This window comes from Rhincodon typus, chromosome 6 (genome assembly GCF_021869965.1).
Source record: "Rhincodon typus isolate 14 chromosome 6, sRhiTyp1.1, whole genome shotgun sequence".
Taxonomy (NCBI): Eukaryota; Metazoa; Chordata; class Chondrichthyes; order Orectolobiformes; family Rhincodontidae; genus Rhincodon; species Rhincodon typus.
The window spans coordinates 33,037,240-33,060,100 of record NC_063337.1 but is presented as its reverse complement, the minus strand read 5'-3'; the positions used below and the strand labels follow the sequence as shown (position 1 = coordinate 33,060,100).

The 22,861-nt window shown below is 40.5% G+C and overlaps 1 protein-coding gene across 1 annotated transcript in view; it reads right to left on the bottom strand.

Moving 5' to 3' along the window:
- The window catches only part of flt3 (fms related receptor tyrosine kinase 3), a 103,656-nt gene that overhangs the window by 53,769 nt on the left and 27,026 nt on the right, over positions 1 to 22,861 (bottom strand). The window contains exons 2-6 of the mRNA XM_020513171.2: positions 19,657 to 19,781; positions 17,498 to 17,591; positions 17,168 to 17,318; positions 14,006 to 14,112; positions 12,954 to 13,068 (exon numbers count right to left, since the gene is read on the bottom strand). Of these exons, the coding sequence (XP_020368760.2) occupies positions 12,954 to 13,068; positions 14,006 to 14,112; positions 17,168 to 17,318; positions 17,498 to 17,591; positions 19,657 to 19,781 (592 nt within the window). The remainder of the gene's footprint in view (positions 1 to 12,953; positions 13,069 to 14,005; positions 14,113 to 17,167; positions 17,319 to 17,497; positions 17,592 to 19,656; positions 19,782 to 22,861) is intronic.

Here is a 22,861-nt window from a genome sequence, read left to right as displayed (position 1 = left end):
AATAGGAGAAAGATTTACGGTTTACAAAATGAATGGCCAGCAGGAGATGTTTTAAAAAATTAAGAATTAAGCAAATAAATTAGAGATGCAAGGCCAGGCAATATGTTGTACCTGCATGATGTTGGAGCTGGTGGACCCCATCGTAGTTCAGAGTGACCACATCTGTAGCTAGTGTTGGATGCTTGAGGAGCTCTGGCTCAGAGTTGATGAGCTGGAATCTCAGATTTGAACACTGCGACACACCAGGGAAGTGGGGGGGAGTTACCTGGATGTGTGTTTCAGGAGGCAGTTGCATCCCTTAGATTAACTACCTCAAATTTGGTCAGGAGGGTATGACTACCAGCGAGGCAGGTAGAGGGATCCCAGAGGTAGTGCTAAAGAATTCTCAGCCCTTGAGCTCTTCTAATAGATTTGAGATTCTTGCTCCCTGTGTGGATGAAACAGGGGGCTGTAGGGTGGTTGAGCAAACTGACCAAAGCACCAAGTACAGGGAGTCATTCAAGTGGGGAAGAAAAGAGAAATGTATTAGCAATTGGGGATGGTGTAGTTAGCAGAACAGACACTATTCTCTGGATGGAGAGTCCCGAAGGCTGTGTTGTCTGCCTGGTGCCTGGGTTCAGGATATCTCATGTAGAGGATCTTGGAGTTGGAGGGGAAAGATCCAGTTGTGGTGGTCCACGTAGGTATCAATTGCATAGATAGAAAGAGGAAAGAAGTTCTAGTGAGAGAATTTGAGCAGATAGGGACTAAATTAGAAAGTAGAACTAAAAGGGTAATAATCTTTAATTGGCACAGGGTCAACAAATTAATGAGGTAAACATGTGACTCAAAGATTGGTGTGGGAGAAACTGATTCGAATTCATGGGACATTGGCACCAGTACTGGAGAAAGAAGGGCTTCACTGAATAATGCTGGGACTAGAATCCTGGCTAATCGAATAACCAGAGCTGTGGATAGGGCTTTAAACTAAATTGTTGGAGAGTGGATTCAGTTCCATAGAAAATTATAAAATGAAAGGTGAAGGAGAAGGTAGGATTGCTGGTCAGTGATGGGGTTGATTGCTACCAGAGAAAATAAGAAAGGAACAGAACTTTGAATGTCATATTGTATTAAAGAGGCATAAAAGGATAGAGAAACTTGATAATAGAACGAACTTAAAGGCTTTGTATGTTAATGCACAAAGCATTTGGAATAAGGTAGACAAATTGATGGCACAAATTGAGGTAAATCGTGATCTCAAAGTGGGCAGCTCAGGAAAGATTATTAAAGTTTCCAGAGCAAGTAATAGGACAGAGAATTTGGAAAGGGTCAGGAATCTAACCTCATGCACAGCAGAGAAGATGACAACTATGAGAATGGGGAAGTCAATGCAAGACTGAGAATATTGTACTTAAACGCATGTAGTATATGAAATAAGGTAAATGAGCTTGTAACACAGGTTGAAATTGGTAGGTGTTATATTGTGGGCATCATGGAGACATTGTTGCAAGGGGATCAGAGCTGGGAATTAAAAATCCAAAATACACATCCTATCGAAAGGACAGGCAGATGGGCAGAGTGGGCAGGTTGCCTTGTTAGTAAGGAATGAAATTAAATTGATAGCAAGAAGCAATATTGGGTTAGAAGGCCTAGAATCTATGTAGGAAGAGTTGAATAACTGCAACAGGAAAAAAAACCTTAATGGGAGCTATGTACAGGCCTCCTAGCAGAAATCATGATGTGGGGCAGAAAATAAATCAGGAGATAGAAAAGGTATGTAAGGAAGACACTATTACAATAATCATTGGACACTTCAATATACAGGTGGACAGGCAAAATCAGGCTATAACAGATCCCAAGAAAAGGAATCTGTGGAATGTCTACAAGATGGATTTTTGGAGCAGCTTGAGGTAGAGCCCACTAGGGGAACAGGCGATTCTGGATTTGGTGATGTGTAATAAGACAGACTTGATTAGGGAGCTTAAGGTGAAAGAACCCCTAGGAGGCAGAAACCACAATATGATAGAAGTCACCCTGCAATTTGACAGAAAGAAGTTGGAATCAGATGTAATGGTATTACAATTGAGTAAAGGTAATGACAAAGACATGGGGAGGAGCTGGCCAGAGTTGTTTGAAAGGGAAGACAATGGAGCAGCATGGCAGGAGTTTCTGGGATAATTCAGGAGGCACAGCAGAAATTCATCCCAAGGAAGAAGAAACATACTAAGGGGGGGATGAGGGAAATATGGATGACAAGGGAAGTTTGAGACAGGACAAAGCAAAAGAGAAAGCATACAATATGGTGAAGATTAGTGGGAAGCCAGAGGATTGGGTATCCTTTGAATAGCAGCAGAGGACAACTAACAAAGCAATATGCAGGGAAAGGATAAATTATGGGGGTAGGCTACTAGTGATATAAAAGAAGATTGCAAGAGTTTTCTTTAGATATATAAAATATAAGAGAGAGACAAGGATGAGACATTGGACAATTGGAAACTGAGGCTAGAAATGTAGTAATGGGGAACAAAAAATAATCAAAGGAACTGAAAGGTACTTTGCATTAGTCTTCACAGTGGAATACACCAGTTACAAACCAGAACTTCAAGACTCAGGGGGCAAAAGTGAGCGTAGTGGACATCACGAAGGTGGTGTCGGGGAAGCTGAGAAGTCTGAAGGTTGATAAATCACCTTGACCAGATGGACTACGCCCTAGGGTTCTGAAGGAGATAACTGAGAAGATTATGGAGGCATAGGTGGTGATCTTTCAGGAATCACTAGAGTCAGGGAGGGTCCCAGAGCACTGGAAAATGGCTAATGTAACACTCCTGTTTAGGAAGGGAGGGAGGCAGAAGACAGGAAATTATAGGCTGGCTAGCCTGATGTCAGTCATTGGCAAGATTTTAGAGTCCATTATTAAGGATGAGCTTGCGGAGTACTTGGAAGTGCATGGTAAAATAGGGTGGAGTCAAGACTTCATCAAGGGGAGGTCATGCCTGACAAATCTGTTAGAATTCTTTGAGGAGGTAATGAGCAAGGAGAGCCAGTGAATGTGATGTATTTGGAATTCCAGAAGGCCTCTGACAAGGAAGAAACATAGGAGCCTGCTAAATAATCAGAGCCTGTGGTGTTAAAGGCAAGGTATTGGCACGGATTGAAGATTGGCTGAACAGCAGGAGGCAAAAAGTGGGGATAAAGGGATCTTTTTCAGGATGGCAGCCAGTGACTATTGGAGTTCTACAGGAGTGAGTATCAAGACCACATTATTCAATGCTATACAATAACAATCTGGATGATAGAACTGAAGGCCCTGTTGCTAAGTTTGCAGATAATACAAAGATAGGTGGAGGGACAAGTTGTGTTAAGGAAGTGAGGAGGCTGCAAAAGGACTGGACAGGTTAGGAGAGTGGGCAAAGAAATGAGAGATGGAATACAATGTGGGAAAGTGTGAGGTTATGCACTTTAGTTAGAAGATTATTTTTGAAAATTGATTATTTTCTAAATGGAGTGAGCTATTTAGGACTAAGATGAGGAGAAGTGTCTTCATCCAGGGAGTGGTGAACCAATGTAATTTTCTGCCGCAGAAGCAGTTGAGCCCAAAACACGGAATTTTTTTCAAGAAGGAGTTAGATATAATTCTTAGGCTAAGGGGATCATAGGGTATAGGGAAAAAATAGATACAGCGTATTGAGTTGGATGATCAGCCATGATCCTATTGAATGGCAGAGCAGGTTCAAATGAGTGAATGGCCTTCTCCTGTTCCTGTTTCTATGCTTTGATTTTTTTACCTACTGGATCCCCTTTACCTCCCCTCCTAGTTATATTCTCAAAAAGCTAATAAATTTGTCAAACATGATTTCTCTTTCATCAAATCATGCTGACTTAAGAAAATCATTGGGTGGAATTTTCCCATTTACAGTTGAAGTATTTTGTTTGAGTGAAAGTCATGACGTTCAGTCTGCTATAACTCACAGCGACTTTTTCTCACAATCTTCTACTCTTCACCAAACCAATCATGCAGCAAGGCTATACAGCGCCCTCTGGTGGAATAGTGTGGCAGCAGTGGCAGAAGTGCTTGTCCCTGCCAGGAACTTCTGCCATTCACACTACTGGCTCCTTATTTAAAACCCAGGATCATGTCACTTTGGACTCTGCAAACCAGAAAGTGCCCCTCACACTGTGCTGCTGGACCATTATGGCACAGAAAGAAAAGCTTCTCTCGATTTGTGGACAGGGACTTTGAGTTGCTGGTGATCAAGTTGGGTGAGCAAAGGGCCATCCTTTTCCAGCTGCCAGCCAGAGGATGCCACGTTACTAGACAAAGATAGCCTGGCCTAGGTACCAAACTGAGATAGGGCTGTGCCCTGGGTGAAGCAGGATGCGCAGCCATACAGGAGAGTGATCTGTTGTAATCCACAAGGGTAAATGCCGCCATCTTCTGTCTGCTACCTCACAGGGGCAGCACCCACTCTTTCTCTGAGACTGCAAACATCTCACCACCTACAACTCTCACTATTGCATGCATCACATCCATTCAATGGGTCTCATCCACTTCATCCTCCAAACAAGTAACTCTTCCTGCATGTATGCTTACTATTCACTCACTGGGGATGATATAGAATCCCTACAGTATGGAAGCAGGCCACTCTGCCCATTGAGTCCACATCAACCCTCCAAAGAACGTCACACCCAGACCCCCCGTACCTCCTGTAACCCTGCATTTCTCAGGGCTAACCACTTAGCCTGAAATCCCTGGACACTACGGGCAATTTAGAATGGCCAATCCACCTAACCTTACATCTTTGGACTGTGGGAGGAAACCGGAGCACCCAGAGGAAACCTACACAGACACAGGGAGAATGTGCAAACTCCATATAGAAAGCCGCCTGAGCATGGAATCAAACCTGGTTCCCTGGCATTGTGAAGCAGCAGCGCTAACCACTGAGCCACTGTGTTGCCTGGCTAATCACTTCCATTTTCTCATCGTCAGAAATATTGACCCGTAACTGGGCCAAGAGGATATTAGACTTCTTACTCTTTATGAAGAAAAAAATGCTTCAGTTAGCCAGAAAAGAGCACAACCAATCATGTGGGTACAGGGAGGCCTTAATGGACAACGAATGCAGCAAACTTCATTGATCTTTGCTGGACTACGTTCCCATTAACACCAGTGCTAAATTCTTAATCTGCACAAGCCTTCATTTCTTTTGCAAAACTAGTCCTGTCTGTTATCTTAAATAGGCACTAACAGCATCCAGGAATTTCTGCAAGGAAGAAGTCATTGCCAGAGAACCTCAGCTCCACCTATGAGGAGAAAGCCACTCAATCCTCAGAGGAAGCATCAGCGAGGCTTTCATCTTCACCCTCCACCACTCAAAGTCTTTCACCTTGATGGATAATTGTATCTAGATTAGACTTGGGACCACAATGCTGACATGTCTCCATTGCTGGCCATGCAAGAAACTCCCTATGTCATTGATCTTCTGAACTTTTGGAAACCAGGTACTTGCTCAAACCCGAGCAGCATACAATCTAATGGTTCCAGTCATTCATCATTCTGTCAAAATATGCAGACAGGCACAGAAACAGAAAACAGGTTTGTCAGAGGCTGTTGGTAAGCTGCAAAGGTTAAAGGAGTCAACCAACATTATGAGTACCAACCTGGGTATGGGTCAGGCTCTCTCCATGGACAGGTTGGCAATCACCATGGAAACCCAGGTCAAGCACACTTCCACATATAAGACAATGTCCCTGTATATTTACATTTCAGTGTACAGATCTGGCAGCTGAAAAGCATTGTCTTCCAGTGCCAGCCCTGGAGTGTTTTTGGGAAATGCTAATATGACAAGGAAGACACAAAATAATGCATTTGATTTGCTTGAGGCTGGGATTTGGAGTGTGCATTCTCAAACAGTGAGCTTTCTGCCTATGGACTGCAAATCAAATTCAGATAGGGTGGCATTGCTGAATCAGTGAAGGCACAACTACTGCAATTGCCCCTTGCAAGGCCTCCAATTACAAATTTTTTAGTCTACACCTAGGGCGAACAGAATAACTTCTGTACCCACATTGCCCAATTTGCATGTCATGTCAGACATTTTGTGTAGTTCAGAGATAGCAAGAATTGCAGATGCTGGAGTCAGAGTCAATACAGTGTGGAGCTGGAGGAACACAGCTGGTCAAGCAGCATCAGAGGAGCAGGAGAGTCGATGTTTTGGGTCAGGACCCTTCATCAGGACTGGGAAGGGGGAAGGGAGCTGGGAAATAAATAGAGGGAGGAAGGGTGGGGCTGAGGGAAGGTAGGTGGGATGGTGATAGGTGGATGCAGGTGGGGGGTAGTAGGGATTAGTCAGTGGGAAGGGTGGGGCAGATAGGTGAGGAAGAAGATGGACAGGTTGTATCAGGTCAAAGAGGTGGGGATGAGAAGGAGGGTTGGACATGGGATGAGGCCAGGGGTGGGGAGATTTTGAAACTGGTGAATTCTACATTCAGGCCATCGGGCTGTAGGCTCCTGAAGCAGAATACGAGGTGTTGTTCCTCCAGTTTGCATTTTCAACATTGTAGCTGTACCCACATCCACCAATTCCTCCGGAAGTTCATTCCATACATAAACCACTCTCTGTGAAAAAAGTTGCCTCTCATGTCCTTTTTAAACATTTTACCTTTCACCTTAAACATATCCCCCTAGTCTTGAAATCTCCCACCATAGAGAAAAGACACCTGCTATTCACCTTGTCTATCCCCTCTTGATTTTAAAAATCTCTTTTTAGATCACTCCTCAACCTTCTATGCCCCAGTGAAACAAATTTCAGCTTATCCAGCCTCTCTCCATAACTCAAACGTTCCATTCCCGACAACATCCTGGCAAATCTTTACTGAACCCTCTACAGCTTGTTAATATCCTTCCTACAATAGTGCAACCAGACTGGACACAATACTCCAGAAGAGGCGTCTCCAACACCCTGTACAACCTCAACATGACATCCCAACTCCTATACTCAAAGGTCTGAGCAATGAAGGCATGTGCACTAAACACCTTCTTAACCACCCTGTCTGCATGTGACACAAACTTCAAAGAATTATGAACTTGAACCCCAGGCCTCTCTGTTCGATAACGCAAGATTCTCCCCCCATTTTCATTTTTTTCCTTTGATGTTGCTGACTTGTAGTTCCTATGACTTTTAGCTGCCCCCTATTTTCATTCAGCCCCTTCATATTACGGATAATGTATCCATTTAACTCCCAGAGCCCATAACTTTGGAAAGTCACATGCACTGATGGCCACACACCTTCCCAACGTAGAGGTCTAAATGACCATGACCTGATGGAGCACCCCTTGCTGGATCTCACGCTTCTATCTAGAATTGTTCCACATCACTTTAACCACTGTCTCAGTGGACTAGTCCAATGAACATATGCTCAATTACCTGCCTTCCTCAGGAATCCACAGACCTCCCTCTGAAAAGCCCCCCAGGACTGTGGTCCAGTCCCCAGACTGCCCTGGCAGGTCAGCCCTGAGCAGAGACTTTGTGAAGCACAAAGAAATACAAATCACAGCCTGTACCTGAGCTGAGCACTAAGGACCCCATCAGCTAACAAAGCAATGTCAGCCACCGACAGCTTGTAAGTCAGTGCTGAGGTCAGTGAGTGTGTACTAAGAAGGTAATGTTAAGTAGTCAGAAGCTGGCCTCCAAGTAAAGCAAAATGAGTGAGCACTAAGAGAGCAAGCTAAGACCATAACATGCATCATGTGCAGGTCTGAAGTGGTATGAGAGTTGCTCCGAAAACAGGCATGATAATGTGGTGAGGCTAATGGTTTGCTAATGTCAACTTGCATGGTTGAAGGTATGTGACCATGGACCACACGGGTACTCTGTGCTGAAAACACAATTGCCTGATGATCAGGACAAGCAGTCGATCAGCTGCAACCACCATTAACTGCTCTGACTTTCATGTTGGGAATTTGCACCATCTAGTTTCTCAGGGAAGGAAAGTAGAATTAGAAACAGCATATAAATAATGCACATTGGAGTATTATTGAGGTGTAAGAATATGGAAATAAAGTATTTGCTGCTTAACAGCGAGATTCTGAAGATGTCATTTAAGGCTTAAGGGGAAAATTGCAAAATATTTTCTTGATGTCAAGATTCTGATATTTTTCATTCTCTGTATTTTCCAAATTCCTCATCATTGCTCATGTTATACCAGGAAGGGTAAAATTCCATCCATCGCACGATAAAAATGCTTCAGAAAGACGTCTTTAATGAGATAGATTTCAGTATTTTCCAATGACTCATTTCAGGTTATTGACTTGAAGTTCACTGTTTTCACTTCCCCCTCCTTTCTGTAATAACATATTATACTTTGCCAACTTCTATTCTGTTTTACTGTTCCAAAATGTGGGCAATTTGGAAAGTCATAGCCAGTGCATCAATTATTTCTTTTAGAATCTAAGAATGTAAGCTATCAGGTCCTGAGGAATGTTGGATTTTAGTCCTATGAATTTCTCCAGGAGTTTATCTCTGCTAATGTTAAATACCTTAACTTCTTCATTCTTTACTGCATAAAGATTCCCCTCTACTTCTGGTATGCAACTTGTGTGTTCTACTATGAAGGCAACCCCAAAATACTTGTTCTATGTCTTTGCCATTTCCCCATTTCCCATAATCATATATTCTGTCTCTGCTGCTAAAGAGCCAACTTTAGTTTACTTTAGCTAATCTCTTCCTTTTTGAATACCTTTAAATAATCTGTTTTTATATTCCTGTTTAGTTTGTTCTGATTTTTTTCCCCTTTTTATAAAATTTTTGGTGGCCCTTTGTTGGTTTCTTAAAAACTCACGGTCCTTCGATTTGCCACCATCCTTTGCAACATTCAGAAACAATCTTGAAACAATTATTCAGGATAGAAATAATAGTCATATGGAAAAATATGAATTGATTTGGAAGAGTGAACACGGATTTATTAAGGGAAATTACATTTGGAGTTTTTTGAAGAGGTAATAGAGGGTTGATGAGGGGAAGGCTGTTGATGCGGTACACATGGACATCCAAAAGGCATTCGATACAATGCTATGCAACAGACTTGTGAGCTAAGTCACAGGTCATGGAATAAAAAGGGGCTGCATGAACTGAATTCATAGTTGGCTGATGGATGGGAAACAACGAATATTGGTTAATGGTTACTTTTCAGCCTGGAAGAAGGTTTTGTAGTAGTGTTCCTTAGGAGTCGGTATTGACACCCGTAGTTTTCTTGATATGCATAAATGATCTAATTTGTGCAGGGATAATGATCTAAATTGTGCAGGGACAATTTCCAATGTTGTAACCAACACGAAATATGGGAGGATTATGAGCTATGAATAATTGAGGATCTTCAAAAGTATGTTGGCATGTTGGTGGAGTGGGAGGATAGGTGTGAGATGAAGAAATGCAGAGAAATTTGAGTTTTTGCACTTTGGTACAAAGGACATAGAGAGACAGTGTAAAAAATAGGTACTATTCTAAAGCGTGTACAGGAGCGGAGAGACTTGGGTACATATGTACATAAATAATTCATAGGTAGGACAGATAGATTGAGCTGATAATAAAGCATACATTATTCCAGGCTTCATGAAGAAGTTGAAGAACAGGGAAGTTATGATGAAATTAAAGAAAACACTGGTGATACTTCATCTGAGGGTTAAGTACAGCAGTGGGCTTCACACTGTGGGGAGGTTGGAAATGCATTGGAGAAAGCACAGAAGAGTTTTATGTCAATGGTTGGAGAGATGAGACATTTCAGTTTGACAAAAATTTGGAAAAATTGGGACTGTTTTCCATGGACAGAAGAGAAGATTTGATCCAAGTTTTCAGTATCATGAGCTGTCTGGACAGAGTGGAATAGGAGAAAGTGTTCCTACTCATAAATGAATCAAGAACAAGAGGGCACAGTTTTAAAGTGTTCTGTAAAAGAAACAGATGTGAAATGAGTAAAAACATTTTCACAAAATGAGTCGTTAGGGCCTGGAATTCACTCCCAAGCGGGCATTGGATCAATATTTTTGAAGAGACTTATAATGAATCACGGAGTCACAGAAGTTTTCTTTTGACATTGTTGTTTGTGATTAGATTGTGTCATTTTCAAAATAAATATGGGATTCAATTATATCATGATAATCATTTCCTGCTGCATCTTTTACAATAAGATTTTTGAGGATCTAATTAAATGAAGGGGAACTAGATTAACGTAGTTTAATTTCCTAGACTCCACACAAATTCTAATCTGCAAGGAAAGGGCTCAAGGAGTTGATATAATATATTAGCAAGTATGGAGAATTGGTTAACGGACCAGAAGCAGAATGTAGACATCAACGAATCATAGAGTCATGGAGTCACACAGCACAGAAACAGACCCTTCGGTCCAACTAGTCCATGCTGACTAAGTTTCCCAGACTAAAATTAGTCCCAATTGCCTGTGTCATTTTCAAATTGGCAGCCTGTGACTATTGGAGTTCCACAAGAATCACTGCTGGGGTCTCAGTTATTTACAATCTAGATTAATGACAGGATAAAGATGCTGAGAATAACTTATCCATGCTTGCAAGCAATATAAAGCTAGTTGAAAGTATTAGCTGTGAGGAGGACTCAACACGATTGCTAAAAGATATGGATAGGTTAAATGGGTGAGCTATGAGCTGAAAATGGAGGAAGATGCATTGGCTATAAAAATGGAAAAACAATTTTATTTTAAAAGACTGGAATTTTTAGGCTTTACTGTTAAGAAACACTTGGGTGTTATTGCACAAGGAACATAAAATGTTAGCATGCAAGTACAACAAGCAATAAGGAACACAAAGGGGACTTGAGAACCAGAATAAGGAAGTCTTGCTGTAGGACTTTGGTGAGACCACACCTGAACTACTGTGTTCGGTTTTGCTCTTCATATTTAAGGAAGGATATAATTATATTAAATCTGCATTCAATGAGGTATAGTCAAGGTTGACCCGATTAGTTCCTGGGATGAGAGACTTGTTCTTTGATGACAGGCAAAGTAAACTTGATGTATAATTTTGGGGATATAGAGCAATAAGAGATGATCAAACATACATGATTCTAAGAGGTTTTGACAGTGTCTTTCTTTTTGCAATCGGAGCTTCATAGATCACATAATTCTGAGACGTTTTTGACACTGAGGTTGTTTCCCCTGGCTGTGGAACCCAGAATACCAGTTCCTTATACCTGTATGGACATATCTTAGATATCTCAGGAAATCAAAGCATGTGGAAAGTGCAGTTAAGGCAGAAGAACAATTATGATGATACCAAATGGCTGAGCACTTTTGAATCATTACTAACGTAATTCCAATAAATTGATGAGCCAAGTAGTTAAGAAACAATGGGCAAAGAGCATCAGTTGAGTTCAAGTAGATGGATTGCAAATGGGCTAACATCTCATCCAATATATCCATGAGCTGCATTCCAGGTTGGAAGATATGTCTGCACATGTTTTTGTCATATAGTGACTTTGTGGTCCTGGTTTAGTTTTGAGGAATTACTCCATGTAAATAGAATCCCTACAGTGTGGAAGCAGGCTATTTGGCCCATTGAGTCCATATGGACCTGCCGAAGAGCATCCCACCCAAACCTACCCCGGCATTTCCCACTATTAGCAATTTAGCATGGCCAATCCACTTAACCTGCACATCTTTGCACTGTGGGAGGAAACCAAAGCACCCGGAGGAAACCCACACAAACACGGGGAGAATGTACAAACTGCACACAGACAGTAGCCCAAGGGTGGAATTGAACCCAGGTCCCTGGCACTGTGAGGCAGCAGTGCTAACCACTGTGCCACCATGCTGCCCCAAAGGCCAGGTATTTCCCTATTTGGAGGGAGGAAACACAGGATAGAATTTTCTCAGCCCCTGAGTGATATGGGCAAAGGTGAGCTATTTGGGACAATACAGCAACAATGGAAAAATAAGACCCTCAACTTTGAGGGAAAAAAACATCCGATGTCCACTAATGGTTTCAACGTATCAATGAAAATCTCACTAGTGAGTGGCAAAACATTAACATATCATTATTACCTAATCTTACCTCATTTATATGCATGTTGCTATTTTGCCACACAGCGAAGAAAAACAAGATGGCACCAATTTTGAACAGGAATGTCAGAGCAGTTATCTATTGATTCCAGCTCACCGGCATTTTCTCTGGGCCGCCACCTTGGTCAACATTCTCCAACATCTCAGGGCACACTTCATGGGCAGTGACCACCTCCATCCTCCTTCCACAGAGTTGGCATTGGCCAAGCAATAGACTCCCCAGATAATATTGGTCATATCTTGGACTCACTCAGAATACAGTTCACCATTTTAATGTTGCAGTTTGGAGTGCACTGACACTTTACACTACAATGCTGCTGCCAGGATACTTTGCACACAGGAACAGGGATATGTTTCATACTTTGGAATAGGATGCATCTTTGGTCCCTTAGCTTGCTTTCTTAGTGCTCATTCATTTTGCACCTGTTTGGATGTTCGCAGCATCTCTGTCTCATCTTGTCATGCCTTTTTGTGCATTGCTACTTCATTCAGTACTTACAGCCTCACAGTCGTTCTGATTTGCCTTGTGAACCCCAGAAAGTCCTGGCAGTGCTGAGCATAAGATAGAGTGACAGCAGCACCATGGAGATGTAGTGCAAATTTAATCAGGTGAGCACTGTAAATTTGTACAAGAAACCTTATGAGAGCTCAAAGAGGGAAACTGTCCATGAAATTCCCCAATATTGACACTCAGCCAAATTTTAGGAAAATTCAGTCCACAGTTTTCAACTTGTCTGCTTCAGTCTCTTAGGTAGACCCACAGAAATCTCTAAAAAGTGGATAGAGGCAAAGCATGCTCATTGCCTAATTTTTAAGCTGTTAAAGAAAGCATGTCACAAGAGATCAAATGGCAATGCTAATAATTAAAATCCTGAAAGTAAAAAGCAGACCTTGTAGAACTGGAACTCCAAGTAAGTGTAGAAGCTGGGTAACTTTCTGCTGTGCATTCCAATGTAGTCACATCTCCCTCTTTCTCCATTGTAATTTTTGGTTTTCTGGGTTTTGCTGCCAAAAGAAATTACAAAATATTATTGGAAGAATTCAATTGTGTCAAACATGTGACACTTAACAACTCACATTAATTAAGAAGTTTGTACTTACCTCTACCAATTGTTTTTAAGAGTGTCTAGTTCATTCAAATTTGAAATCATTTTGATCTGACCAATTTAAAGGGTTTTTCATTTTCTTCCCATATTAATAGTTCTTAATCTAGGATAGTTCTACTTTCCAGTTTTATGGAATCTAATTACATCGTAAAGCTGATGTCAGCTGGATTTGTTCACTTTGAAGTCGATAGAACTTGCATCTGTATAAAATCATACATGTTCTCTGGATGTGTCAAAGCTCATGTCATCTGGTGAATAGATCTCACAGTAAAGTGCTACAACCAGAAAACTATCTAAATCATCAGTGGGTTGTGTACTGCAGTAGTAGTATCCCTGCCTCTGAGGCAGGAACTCTCGGTTCACATCCCATCTGCATCAGAAGTGTGTCATAGCATATCTAAACAGGTTGATTAAAAGTATAACTAAATGATGTGTTAATCTGTTTTTGGTGATGTTCATTGATGGATTCATTTTGACAAGGAAACTAGGAGAAAGCAGTGCTCTTCTTTAGGTACCTTTTATCTAAACGAGCAAATTAAATTTTGTTTTGACATCTCATCCAAAGACAACACTTCTGAGAATGTAGCACTCGCTCAGTACAGCTCTAAAGTGTCAACTTAGTTTATATATTCAAGTTCTGGAATGGGGTTCCAACGCACAATCTCATTTTACAAATACATTAGTTTATGTATCAATTTGATAACATATTCCCTTCACAAATGTACCCCTAAATCAGTAAACAATCTGAGAAGGGGAACGCCATGGATATCATTATGTGAATGAATAGATACCAGTAATTTCTCATTCGTGGAAAGCTTTTAATTTTCACTACTTACCTCTAACAAAAATTGGAAAGCTAATTGTGTCTGTGCCTTCAATAGTGAGATTGTATATTCCTGCATGCCGTTCAGTGACTTGAGAAATTGTGAAAGTAATGATTGGACTGTAGAATAAAAGAGTAAGAATTCGACCATGTTATCAAGATTTAACAAGAAAATTCCATATGAGTAATGTATTGTATTAAAATGCTCTGTATTGCTGTATTATTATTCTTCTAATTTCCATTCTTCTAATTGAACAAAAGGTGAATCAGAAATAAGTGGCATTGGATCAAAAAAATGATAAACACTGTCATTGTAAATGCAGTTGACTGAGCTAGTTTACTCTTGATACTTGACTGAAGGGAAGAAACCATATGTTAAATGAAGTTGAAACTCCAAAAATGGCAAGGTAAAAATAATCTATTTTTAATATGGTAGTACAGAGCTTGAGAATTGCTGGGAAAAGATATATCTATTGAGGCTTTTCATTTTTTACGTATCATGACAATTCACACGAAATACCAAAGTGAAGGAAAAACAACTTTTTTTTACAAATAATACTCAAATACTATTATTATTGGCAAAGCTATTTGAAATTACTGGGGGGATCAGAAATTGGATTGTTGCAAGTGAATTGAGATCTATAAAGTAAAAAATATTGTGGCCTTTCCAAACGACAAAAACTTGCACCAATCAGCTCACCACCACCTTTTCAAGAGTAATAAATACTGGCCCAGCTAGCAAAGCCTACACCACATGAATGAGTACAATAAAAGTTAAATCCACTCAATTTTAGAGACCATTCTTTATGCAGTTGCATAATTTGATCAAATTTTACTGATTTTAGAGTGATTAGAAAGTTTATGCTGAGTGTCTGTAAAGCCTTTGGATGCATGGTCACTTCGCAGAATGAACATATATGCAAGATTTGGTCAGGGTGATTTTCTACCTATGCACTCCTGATGCACAGCATTGTATGAATGGAATATCAATAGAAATATTGGGTTCGGAGGTTTCCATTTACACGTGCTTTACTTCCCATTGAAATTAATGAGTGGAAAATTAGGAAGGTTGCTGCAGGTGTGTTTTCTCCTCCTGTATAATATTGTGATTTGAATTAAGGAAATGGGCTAGTTTGTACTAGTAGGAACCTGGCTAGTAAAACAAAAAATCTTTCCTAATATGATGGTATAGTTAGTATGAAAATCATCTGAGGCTGTGTTTTCACTATGCAATCTCGCGTGTTTTTAATCAACCAGCTAGTGTATCTAATACATGTGCTCTTTCATGCCATGTAATTGATTGTTATTTTTCATTGTAGTATAGTCAGAGTTTCTACTTTGCAGGGTCAAATCTGTTCCTTAGAGGATGGAACCAAAGAGACCTAACAAATGTAAAAGTGTTGAATCATTTTTCTGAGCCCCGCAAAAATAATCTGATCTGCTGCTCCCTGGGACTCTTCATCCATTTTGAATCATGACCAACATAGAATCCCTAAAGTGTGGAAGGAGGTCAATTGGCCCATTGAGTCCACACCTACCTTCCAAAGAGCATCCCACCCAGACCCATCCCCTACTCTATCCCTGTAACTTTGCATTAACCATGGCCAATGCACCTAACCTGCGCATCTTTGGACTGTGGGAGGAAACCGATGCAGACATGGGGAGAATGTGCAAACTCCACACAGACTGTCACCCGAGGCTTTAATCAAACCTGGTGCTGTCAGGCAGCAATGCTAAACATTGTGCCACCATGCCACTGATTTTTGAGACCTCACTTGGGTGAAATGCACTGTACACTTATGTGGCTCATTACAGCTCTTTGCTGCACAGTAAATGCAACAAACATTCCAGTGACTAATAACATTTTGTCTCTTGCTTGTAATTAAAATGGCTAATTAAGCGTTGGTCTTTATCTAAAGAGGAATGGAATATAAAGGATGTCATGTTACTGTTGTAAGACTTCCCGTGCTATTGTAACTTGAGCATTGCACTTAATTGTGGGCATTGCACCTCAATAAAAATAAAGTGGTCTTCAATGAAGTGCAGTGCAGAGTCAACCGAACAACTTTGGAACAAAAACAAAAGGTTAAACTGAGACAGCAGATTGCTTAACATTGAAAACATTAAATTAAGGGGGAAATCTAACTGAGGTATTTAAAATGATTAAATGATTTTGATACAGAAAATAGAGAGAAACTGTTTCATCTGGTGGGAGAGTACAACACGAGGGACTTAACATTAAAATCAGATCATTCGGGGTGATGTCAGAAAGCACTTCCTCACTCAAATGGCAGTGGAAATCCAAAATTTTCTGTCCCCAGTAGGCTAGGTCAGTTGAAACTTTCAAAACAGAGTTTGATAGCTGTTTGTTAGGTAAGAGAATGAGGATTATGAAACTAAGGTTATTGGATGGAGATAAGAATCATGCTAGCTATGGTCTAATAAAATGGCAGAAGAGACTGAATGACTAAATGGTTTGCTCTCGTTGCTTTAAATCATGAACCTGAATTTTAAGGGCACCACGATCCCCACAATTAGCAGCTAAAAGGTTGGCGGGAAACCCAACCAGGGAAAGAATAGCTGTCCCATTGTAATTTAATGATCAACTGCCTGTTAGCGATTTTTGCCACTTGGTACTAGGGAGGTCGGGGATGTTTGAGAGGCTGGTGGGTAGGGAAAACAGAAAAATATGCCTTCGGCATCTGCCTCCAATGAGGAAGACGACCTGCAAAGAAAGTGGCTCCCCACCCACACGTGATTGATACCAGTCCACACAGCTAAAGCTGCCAGATAGCCACATGGCATGGTTCTCCACCTACCTGTGGGAGCAGGATGAGACCGTTTAGTGGCCATTAATATTAAGATCTCAATTGGCATTAATAGGTGGGCAGACAACCCAACTCTTCCAAAACCCCTTTAAAATTTCATACAGGTATTAGAGCAGGGGGCAGGTGGTTTTATAGCAAAAAAAAGCGTGCATTAGATTTTACAAGCTCCCATTGTTCAAAGGTGCTCGCAGGATAGCCTAAAATACACCCATTGTACTTATAGAATCATAATCTTTTGTCTAACACAAAGTGCAACTTCAATTCAGTTTGCATTACAAATCTGGACTACCATTTAATGGATTTTAATGTACAATATAAAGTATTATTTAAAAAATCAAGAAAATTACCTGTGTGGGGTGCAATAATTCACATTACACTGAGTTATGATGTTCATAAAGTTCCAGTGGCAAGATATATTCCCAGAAACATTCATGATCACTTTCAGTGTTATAGAGTCCAAAACATTAACTTCAATTTTGCTGACATTAACCTGAAAATCTAAGTCACACTGTACATCAACAAAGTAGAAAAGAAAGACACAGCAAAATCTAGAAATCTGATTTAGTTTCGTATTAAGCATAATTTGGAATGAATAAACATTCCAAAATTAATAACAATGTTAATTTATCATTCTAATAATAAAAAAGCACTATGGAACACAAGTAATTAATTCATACCACTGGCTTCGTACATCAATAATTGTCTCCTTGCTGAAGTGTTGGTATTCAAACAGAAATGATTTTGACTATGATTTTTATCCATGGGAGCGATCTATAAAAGTAAGATCTGAAATTAAATGCTCCATATATTTTATATATATTTTTATTATGTTTTCATAGAAACAGAATGAATTTGAAACATTAAAGACAATTGGATATATGCTCACTACACTCTAGGAAAAGAAGCATGCCTAAAATTTCACCTGTTTCTCTCTCTATGCACTTTAAATGCATATCCCTGCTTTTCCGCGATCTGTCAAAGTGCAATAATCTATCATTCAGCACATAAACCAGTCCTGGCATTATTTTCGACATTTCTGATAGAACTGTTTCTAAGTCCATTCTACTCTAAAGTGAATAAAGCTAACTTTTCAAGTCTGGCTGAGTAATTACAATTCTCTAGCTATAGATCAGTGTCGTAGTTCTGCCGTGAATCTTCCACAGATATCCTTTATTTATTTATCAAGAAACATTTCCTTTTGCGCTTATGATTATATGATCTCCCCAACCCTACAGCCTGGAATATGGTCCATTCAAAACGTTTCAAAATATTGAACATTCCTTCCATATTATCTCCGCAACTTTCAGTACCATTTGCTGTAAATGATAAGTAATACTCCTCACATGCATGATACTACATTTACCGAAGTTATATGTAATTTACCATTGTTTGGCCCATTCTTCAGGCATTCTACAACTTTAGTGTCATTTTTAGCTTAATTAGTATCACTGGATTAGAACATTATTGTTCAAGTCCCACTCCAGGTCACAAGCCCAAAAATCAAGGTTGATATTCCAAAACAGTTGAGGGAGCGCTGCCCTGTCAAATGTATTGTTTTTTGAATAAGACATTAAACTGATGATCTGTCTTCACGCTAAAGTGAATGTAACAAATCTCATGGCATGATTTCAGAAATAGCAAGGGAGTTATTCCTGGTGCATTCGTCAATATTGACCCCTGGTTAAAATTGCAAAACAAGTTATCTTTTTAGTGTCACAAAGCATTTTGTGTGAACTTGCGGTGTGCAAATTGGCTGTCACATTTCCCACATTACAATAGTAACTGTATTAGAAGAGCACTTAATTGGCTCTAGCACACTTTTGAATATCCAATTGCAAATCGTTCTTTTGATTTACAGAAGAATATTGCTGTTGTAATCATTTTTTACTGTTTTAACCCTCATCTAAATTTTAGCAGTATCTATGAACTTGCTGGCCATACACTCAACCTTATTCTCCAAGACACAGATAAATACAATGAGTGGTGGGACACCACTGTTAACTCCATGTTAATCCATAACCTTTGACTACAAATTTAACTGTGGGACTTGAACCAATTTCTAACTCGGTGTATCATCTGAAATGTAAGTTTAACTGCTGACTTAAAACAGTTGGATTCTGTTAGGATTGTCTTTGCCTCTGAATTGAGCTTCAGATAGTGATTGAAACCTTGTGAAATATTACCATCTTTATGAAGTCATAGAGTCATAGAGCTGTACAGCATGGAAACAGACTTTTCAGTCCAACTCGTCAATGCTGACCAGATATCCTAAATTAATCTACACACATTCGCCAGCATTTGGTCCATATCCCTCTAAACCCTTCCTATATATTTTACATTAAAAAAAGTTTCCCTCTGTGCTTACAATTGTATGCAACGCCCAGCCCACAATACCTTCCCATAACCTGTTGAGTAAGGATCCATTCAAGACGCTTAAAAAGATTGAGTTATTTCTTTTGATCTTGGCCACAATCCTGGTCTGACGTAGGTGGGGCCCTTTGGCAAATGAATACAACCTGCTGCCAAATATAGCCACCACAATCTGGCTGGAGAGTCAAAAACTAATGAAAGTTTGCATTTTGACAGATGTCCATTGACCCATAATAGAGTTACCACTTTGAACACAAAACTGGGGTTTGCTGTGAAGCTGCAAGTATTTAATTGCTTAGTCACAATCATATTTTGCGAATAATAAATGGCCACTTTAGGGAGTGGCACAGCTATAGGCACCATAGAATGAAACAGCAACTTTAGGAGCACCAAGAGAAAATAGTTGTTTTTTGCAATAGAAGAAGAAAAATAAATTAAAATGCAGACAGAATGAACAATAAATTACCTCGTTTGTTATGTGTGATGATTCCAGATGATCCATATTGGTACGATAGATTAAAACATATTTGGATTGAAAAAATCCTTTGTTGACTTCTTTTTCAGAAACCACAAGGAGTGCTGCATTTATTACTGTTGAAGATAAAATAGGTCTTAATTACGCTCCACAAACACATGCTCAATGGAACATTCTGATAATCATGACCAAACAGAAGTAAAGGCTATATTTTTAAATTCGGGACTTGATTGACCGTCCCTGGAGATGCAGACAGAGGTGGCAAGAAGAGAAAATAATATGAGAATTCATCCTGGAGAGAAACTCAGGCCCTTCTCACCACGTCACTAATGGAGCTCTAGGTGAGAAGGTCCTTGGGCGACCTTCTTGACCCACGATCATGACCACACCATCCTCCTCCTATACCTCTCGATGGTCATTCAGCTTGGAAAGACTGCTCTCACCAGGTTCCATTCTTATCTATCAAACCATATCCAATTTCTACTCCTTTCATCCCAGCATTGTTGCTTCTAGTGTCACCCAAGGATCTCTACTTGGGCCCCTCCTATTTTTATCTATCTGCTACTCCTTGTCAATGTCACTTAATTTTCATTTTCACATATACACTGACAACACACAGCTCAACATAATCTTAACAGCATCTCTCCCAACTCCTCCACTGATGCTAAATTATCAGACTGTTTATTGAACATCCTGTACTGAATGGACAGAAATTTCCTTCAATTAAATTTTTGGAAGATTGAAACTATTGTCTTGTCTCCCTGCTGCAAAATCCATTCCATAGCTACCAACTCCATTCCACTCCCTGGTACATGCAAGATAGTGAACCAGACTCTTCATTACCTTGGTATTATACTCAACCCACTAAGAGCACTTATTTCCATCTCTATAACTTCAGTTGGACATCTGGAAAATGATCCATTTCGTGTTAGTCTCTGCTTTCTGTCTTTTAACCAATACTCAGTCCACACCAGCTTATTTACTGACCTCTTATGTGGGACCTTATCAAAAACCTACTGAAAATTTTAATATGCCACATTCATTGGTTCTCGTTTGCCTGTACTACAAGTACCATCCTCAAAAAACTCCAAGCTTGTCAAACAAGATTTCTCTTTTAAACATCTACATTGATTCTGTCTAATTCAACATTCTTTTTAAAATGTTCCATTGCTATATTCTTTACAGTAGAATCTAATATTTTCCCCATTATGAACATCAAGCTAACAGGTCTGTAGTTCCCAACTACTATTTTTATTACTACTTCCTTCAACACTCTGGTGTGAAGGTCATCCAGTACAGGAGACTTATCAACCTTCAATCTAGATAACCTTTCAAGTGCTACCATTTTATTAATGCTAATTTCTTATAGCTTCTCAGTTTCACAAATTTTTTATTCTTCAAGTATTTTCTATATCTTGTTCCATAAAGACAGACACAAAAAGCAGAATCTTTAGAGGGGTTTGAGCGACACAGGCTATGTTGAGATTTGTGGCAGAATCAAAGAGGAAGTCTGATGAGCCTACCTCAACAAACAGGAGTTTCTCACTCCCTCTGTTGTGCTTTTGTCAAGTGGCAAGGTGAGATTCTCACTCGTCAGTGGCAATGAGGCCCATTAAGGAGGATAATAGCTTAATAAATGCCTCATTAATGGCCCAACGCCTTATTGTATGCAGCTTCCTATTTTACCAAATGTACCAAATGAACAAGGTGTAAAGCAATGTCAACATGGAAATCATTGTGGGTCTCTATCAATTGCAGCTCACTGTAGGCTGTGGGAAGTCACAATGCAGATCAGTGCCAAGCAGCATTTCAGGGCATGATACATGGGCTCCAGCTGCATGCACCCCTCATATATGGACATTGGCATTTGTCAACCCCTCATGATCATGAGAGCTCTCTGATCTATGTGCAGGCTGTTTCAGAAGCACAGGCTTGCACTGCAGGGTGCACCAGCAACTAGGGTTGAAAGACTGCAACAGGAACACTTGCACCAAAGGACAAGCATCCAACTCACAGATTGGACCAGACTGCATCTGAGAGCTGCTCACTTGCTTTCTTAGCGTTTGCTCACTTAGAGTCTACCTGCATTTTCACAGCATCCATGCTTTGCCCTTGCTGTGCCTGTTAACGTGTTAGCTCTTCAGATCGAGCCAAATTCTATCAGTATTACCATATTGACATGCTCTTTTATGCAGACACAGACAGGCTGCTTGTCAGTCAGGATCTGTCTGGGAGTGGAGTGGCAGCTTGATACACAACACTTCGAGACATCAGTTAAACACCCGCAGCATGTGCCAGTGACTTGCGCAGGCAACACACTGAGCAATTATTCAACCAATTGGCCATGTCAGACACAGGGTGAGGGCTAGCCTTAGTCAAGTCAAGGGAAACCCAGTCAAGGGAAACCCAGTCAAGGGCACAGTCCTCACACAACCCAAGGGCTTGGCCATGGTCACCCATTTGCTTGGGGATCTGCCCAACTACAGTCTGAACAGCAGGCAATGATCTGTCCTATAAGACCAGCATCAACATTCAGGGGAATCACATATCGTCAATAGGGGAGCAGCAAAGACTGCAGTTGGTATCTGGTCAATCATGTCTAGGTAGTAGTAGGTCAGAGGTCTGGGGAACTAGTGGTCTGGAGTCCTAGAGGTCTGATTATTGATTATTGAGGAGGGTGTTGGGGGTAGTAGGGCAGCAGTGGGACCATTTTCAGAAGGGTTGAGGGGGTCAAGGCTGGGGAAGAATGTACAGATATTTATGGAGATGGGAACAAGAAAGGTGACAGGGAGAAACACAAGGTGTATGATGGGTTGTGTGGAACAGCATCAGAAGGCATTGCAGGCTAGAGGATGGGGAATTACTGGCAACAACTACCACCATGGCCTCTGCAAGGGAGTGTAGAGGAGTAGGGTGGGTATTATTAAGTTGTAACGTCGGGTTCAGGGAGAACAGTTGGAAATTCAATTTGGTGCACCTTAACATTTACATAAAGGGTGGTAAAGAGTTGTTGATGTTGACTGAGGTAAAACGGGACATGGAGGCTGATTAGAGGTGCCCAGCAACTAGACAGGGCCCCAGTGCTGATGCTGTTTACTGCGAGCTGTGTTCCCCGCCATCATTTGCTGTTCTCGAGATGTGAAATGTAACTGGAAAATAGCTCAGACAACAGCCAGGGTGGGCAGAATGTCCTGGT